Source organism: Pipistrellus kuhlii, unplaced genomic scaffold (genome assembly GCF_014108245.1).
Source record: "Pipistrellus kuhlii isolate mPipKuh1 unplaced genomic scaffold, mPipKuh1.p scaffold_m20_p_48, whole genome shotgun sequence".
Classification (NCBI taxonomy): Eukaryota; Metazoa; Chordata; class Mammalia; order Chiroptera; family Vespertilionidae; genus Pipistrellus; species Pipistrellus kuhlii.
In genome coordinates, this window is record NW_023425549.1 from 849,812 (window position 1) to 855,688 (window position 5,877).

At 58.5% G+C, this 5,877-nt stretch overlaps 1 protein-coding gene across 1 annotated transcript; it reads left to right on the forward strand.

The window, feature by feature from the left end:
• Positions 1 to 2,817: 2,817 nt before the first annotated feature.
• Positions 2,818 to 4,727, forward strand: SPN (sialophorin). Its single transcript, XM_036413064.2, has 2 exons — positions 2,818 to 2,894; positions 3,271 to 4,727. The coding sequence occupies exon 2, from the start codon at positions 3,284 to 3,286 to the stop codon at positions 4,622 to 4,624; it is 1,341 nt and encodes a 446-aa protein (XP_036268957.1). The 5' UTR covers positions 2,818 to 2,894; positions 3,271 to 3,283; the 3' UTR covers positions 4,625 to 4,727.
• The last annotated feature ends 1,150 nt before the right edge of the window (positions 4,728 to 5,877 follow it).

Here is a 5,877-nt window from a genome sequence, read left to right on the forward strand (position 1 = left end):
TATTACTTTGCAGCCAATTATTCCTACTTTTCTGTTTGCAGGTGCAAAATGTTGCAGCAACCTAAAGGTCAGCAATGGAAGAATAGTTTCCTTCTTTCCTTCCTCCCTCCCTTCTTGCCTTTCTTCTTCTTTCCTTCCTCCCTTCCTCTCTCCTCTCCTCTCCCCTCCCCTGTCTCCCTCTCTCCCTTTCTCCTTCTTTCATTAGTTCAGTAAAAAATGAAAAGTACAGCCAAGACCGGTTTGGCTCAATGGATAGAGCGTCGGCTTGGGGACTGAAGGGTCCCAGGTTCGATTCCAGTCAAGGGCATGTACCTTGGGCGGGCATATCCCCATTAGGGGGTGTGCAAGAGGCAGCTGATCGATGACTCTCTCTCATCGATGTTTCTAACTTTCTATCTCTCTCCCTTCCTCTCTATACAAAATCAATAAAATATATTTTTTTTAAAAAAAGAAGGGTCAACAGGGAAAATAAGGGAACATATGTAATACTTTCAACAATAAAGTTATTTTTAAAAAAATGAAAAGTACAGAACAGTGTATGTAATGAAATCCTATATAATAAAAGCCTAATATGCAAATTGTTCAACCGGGAATTTGACTGGGTGCTATGATGTCTGGGGGCAGTGTGGACATGACAGGTGTCGTAGATGCAGCACTGGCAGACAGCAGCAGTGGAGGTGCTGCCAACCCCGATGGGCCCCGAGGAAGAGAGCAGGACTGAGGTGGGATGGTGGAGCAGGTGAGCGGGCGGTCCCAGGCCAAGGTGGGCGGGAGTGGGGCCTGATTGCCCCGCCAACTGCCCCACAGAGAGTAACCAGCGATGGCGGTGGGGGGAGGGGCCACCACCGGCTCCCAGGTGCTGAGGGAGCCCAGCCCTGACTGCCATCATCCTGCAGGCGGGATGGTGGAGCAGGTGAGGGGTGGGGCCAGGCGGGGCTGCTGGGCTGCGAGGCTTGGGCAAGAGCTGGGCCACCCCGCAGGCCACCCCGAGGGACCCCACTCCCCACGCATGGATTTGTGCCCCGAGCCTCCAGTCTAATATAATGAAGTATGCTGAAACTGGTTTGGCTCAGGGGATAGAGCGTCGGCCTGCGGACTGAAAGGTCCCGGGTTGTACCTTGGTTGTGGGCACATCCCCGGTAGGGGGTGTGCAAGAGGCAGCTGATCGATGTTTCTCTCTCATCGATGTTTCTAACTCTCTATCCCTCTCTCTTCCTCTCTGTGAAAAATCAATAAAATATATTTAAAAAATAATAATATAATGAAGTACACGAATGTGTGAAGGCTTTGTTACGAATGTTTACTGCTGGTGGCGAATGCAGCTCTCCATTGCTGTGGCCCTGAGCCTCCCTGCGGCTCCTGCTGGCACCAGGAGGCAGGGTCCAGGCCCCTCTCCATCAGGCCACTCCTCAGGTTTGTGTTTGCAGGGAGCAGCTCTAAGGGACAAAGTGGTGTCTCCCTCAGGACAGAGAGCAGGCTTCCCTACCACCTGCTTGAAGAGAGAACTTCCTCAGCTGTGGGGCGAGCCCCTTGGACTCCCCGCCATGGGCCTTGGGGGCGAGGGCCCTGGTCCCCACGTAATGCTGCTGCTGGCCGGGCGGTGATGGACATGTCTGCCAGTGCTGCATCTACGACACCTGTCATGTCCACACTGCCCCCTGGTGGTCAGTGCACATCATAGCACCCAGTCAAATTCCCGTGCCTCTGACCCAGGCGTCTCAGGTCTTGGCGTCAGACTCGCTCTTTCGCCTGTGAGTGGGGCAGGGCCCAGTCTGACCTTAGCCTCTTCCATTGCTATGTGCATCCATTGCGTTTACAACATAAAAATCAGAGTTTATGTTTTTAGAAAGAAGGCAAAAAAACAAAACCAACACATATCAAAAGTCAAGGCTTACACTCTAACTGGTATGGCTCAGTGGATAAGAGCGTCGGCCTGCGGACTCAAGGGTCCCAGGTTCGATTCAGGTCAAGGGCATGTACCTTGGTTGCGGGCACATCCTCAATAGGGTGTGCAGAAGGCAGCTGATCAATGTTTCTCTCTCATTGATGTTTCTAACTCTCTATCCTCTCCCTTCCTCTTTGTAAAAAAACCAATAAAATGTATTTTTTTTTTTTTTAAGTCAAAGCTTACAAGTTAGGGGGAAGTCAGAAAACAGCAACCATCCAAAGAAGGAAATAAAAAAACCTGCTCGGACCTGCCCTCAGAGACTTGGTTAGAAGCTCAGCAGCTCTCCCTGACTGTCCTTTCCAGGGAGATCATGTTGGATAGGCGTCTGCCGGAGTGAGGCCACAGCCTGTGCGGTGCCAGCAGCTGACGGACGTCAGGTAAGCAGCCACACAGGCCTCGTAGCGACCCTCCGGCTTCCTGAGCAGCGTGGAGAGCTCACCAGGGACCCCGCAGCCTGCGAAGGCTCTCTTTGCCCCCAGCAGAATCAGGGGCTTCCTCTTGCCCCTGGGACTTCCTGGATTCTGGCCCAACAGCTTGGGACCACAAATGCAAAGGAAACCACCCTCCCCTCCCATTTCCTTCCCTGCACCCCCCGAGATCTTAAGTGCAGGTTCCCATCACCCGGGGTCTGACCCCCTTCCTCGCCCCGGCTTAACCTCTGCCGCCCCATTTCCCCTGCTAAGACAGGGAACTCCAGCCCCAGGTTCCCTGTCCCACATCAGCTAAGACCCCGGAGCCCCTGCACCACCTCAGACCCCGGAAAGAGCAAGCGGGGCCGCTCTCAGGCAGTGGGGGGAGCAGGCGGGTGGGGCAGGATGCTGGGGTGGGGTGGGTGGAGCCAGGGCCACTTCCTTTCCCCTTGGGGCCCCTGTGCGCCCAGTCCTACCCCAGCTTCAGGAGGAGTTGGAGCAGCCCGGCCCAGGCCTGGGCCTTATCGAGCGCGCTGGTAAAAGGTGTGGCTTGGTGGGCGGGGGTCCCATCAGACCCAGGAATGCGCCAACAGCTCGAAAAGACCTGACCAATGTCCTCTGGGGAAAGAGGATCAGGGGCCACGGCGGCTGAAGAGTCTCCGGAGGGAAGGCCGGGAGGGAGGCCATCGCTGGTTGCAAGCTGCTGTGGCCGGAGGGGCTGGGGGACAGAGCGATGGAGGAGCTCCCAGCACCTGCTCCCTGTTGTTGCTGTAACAGTAAAGGGAAGGCGGCAGCAGCCTTTAACCACGGGCTAGGCCTGGCAGTTGGCAGGGAGGTCGGCAGGAGGAAGGGCGGGCCGGGTCCTACCGCCAGCCTCTGATGTGTTCCCTTTCTCCAACCTTCCACCCTCAGGTCCCGTCCTGTCATGTCTGTTGTCATGGAAATGACCCTGCTTCTCCTCTTCCTTGGGGGTGTGTGGGCCCAGAAGGTGAACACAGGGGCTCCGGAGGTTTTTACACCCAGACAAGCCCCTTTTTCTTCAGCCTCAACCATCTCTGGGGCCTCAAACCTTAACTCAGTGGTCTCCGATGATGCAATAACAAGGGTCTCTGAGGCACATGGCCATACTGGACCCCAGATCTCCCTGCCTTCCTCAGCTCCAGGCGAAGTGCCCTCTCCTGAGACTTCCTTCGCTGCCAACGTTGGCCTTATGGCCAATGCAATAATCACCCAAGAAGCTCCCACCAGGAGGTTATCAATGTCCCAGGAAATCTCTAATGCAACCAGTGATCCCACTGTCCCAGCAATGACTACTCTGGGACTTGACACTACTGCTGGTGAAACCATGGCAACTAGCTCTCTGGAGACCTCCACTGGGACAAGGGGACTCCCTGTCACCATGGCAACTAGCTCTCTAGAGACCTCCAGTGGGATGTTGACGAGTGAATCTCCTGTCACCACGACAACTAGCTCTTTGGAGACCTCTGATGTGACCAGTGGACCCCCTGTCACCGTGGCAACCAGCTCTCTGCAGACCTCCGATGGGACCAGTGGACCCCCTGTCACCGTGGCAACCAGCTCTCTGCAGACCTCCGATGGGACCAGTGGACCCCCTGTCACCGTGGCAACCAGCTCTCTGCAGACCTCCGATGGGACCAGTGGACTCCCTGTCACCATGGCAACCAGCTCTCTGGAGACTCCCCAGACCAGTGGCTCGCCCATCTCTAGGGTAAAAATATTCATGTCTACCGCAGCGATGTCCACAAACAGAGGCGGCGGGCCTGCCCAGAGTTCAGACCAGAAGACAAAGAGCACCCTGACGATGGTGGCTGTGCTGGTGGCCCTGCTGGCGGTCATCGTCCTCCTGGCGCTGGTGCTGCTGTGGCGCCGGCGGCAGAAGCGCAGGACCGGGGCGCTGACGCTGAACAGGGGCGGGAAGCACAACGGGGTGGTCGACGCCTGGGCTGGGCCGGCCCGAGTGTCCGACGAAGAGGCGGTGGTAACGGCGGCCGCAGGCGTGTCTGGGGGTGACAAGGGCGCTGGGATCCCCGAAGCGGAGGGCTCTGGCTCTGGCCGGCGGCCCACGCTCACCACCTTCTTCGGCAGACGCAAGTCTCGCCAGGGCTCCTTGGCGCTGGAGGAGCTGAAGGCTGAGCCGGACCCCAGCCTGACGGGGGAGGAGGAGCCGCTGGTGGGCAGTGAGGACGGGGCTGAGGAGGCCCCCGCCTCAGGCGGGCCAGAAGCAGGAGGTGCTGAGGCCCCTTAGTGCGTGTGAGTTACGGGTCTGGAGGTCAGAATCAGCCCCAGCTTTCGGCACCCTCCAGTCCTCACCTCCAACCTCATCCTCACCTCCAACCTCATCCTCACTCTGTGTTCTCACCCAGCATCTCCACGCTGAGCCCTCATCTTGCTTCTCAACCCTGGACTTTGCAGCCTCCGCACCCAGCGCCAGCACCTCCACCTCCACCCAGCGCCCCAGCCCAGCACGGAGGCAGGGTCTGCGCCCACTGAAGCTCCAAGACTGAATGAATGAAACTTCCTCACCAACCTGCTTCTCCCCCCCACCTGCTCCCCACGTCTGGTCTTTGAAACCAGATGCAGCGTCTCCATAATGTCAGGTTTCCTCCACCTCTGGCAAGCCAACAGCTTCCGTCCAGGATCGCTCTGTGAGTACATAAAGGACAGCCACCGGCCGACCCATGAACTCCTTTAACTCGGGCCCAGTGCTGGAGCGGTGCCACCGAGCTGAGCCCCGGGGTGTGCTGGGACACACCGGACCTCCAGGCTGGCCCCTGGCTCCAGCCTCCACTCCCTCCCTCACCCGCCGGCCGGCCGGGGCGAGGCGGCCAAAGGCTTCAGCTGCTGCTCCCCGAGGGCAGAGGTGAGAGGGGTCCACACGTGGGTGTGGTCTGTGAGCAGGAGGCGAGGGCTGGGCGGCTGGTGAAGGTGGTGGTGCGTGCAGACGGGAGGGAGAGGCGGGAAGGGTTTCGGAAGCCGAGGGCATGCCAGCTGCTGAGGACATCTGTGCCCTCCTCTCTGAGCAGACGGGGCGGAGGCAGAGAAAGGCCCAATGAGAGAATGCGGGCATGACAGGGAGACTGGTCCTCCAGCTCGGCCCCCCGCACAGCCTGCCCTGCACATGAGGCAGGGACAGGAGTCCTGGGCGCCGGTCTTGGTGACGATCTGCGGTTCCGTGTGCAATGTGTTTGTCTGTTGCAAGTTCCTTCCCTTCTCCGAGGGGCGTGCGTGAGAGCCAGCTAAAGAGGATCTGCGACGGCTGGCAGCACCAGGGGCTTCCCCTGTGGCTCTGGGAAAGGCGGGAGGGGACAGGACCCAACTGGCTGTCCCTGAGAGCAGCCCAGGCCAGCGCCCAGGCAGCCACGTGGGCCGTGGGCCGGAGGCGGTTGGTATTTCCCCAGGGCAAAGAGGAAATTTGCAAAGAGGAAGTTGTTGAGTCACCGGTGCAGCAGCCTAGAGCAGACAGATTGACCTACAAAATGAGGGCGGAGGGGACTCTGG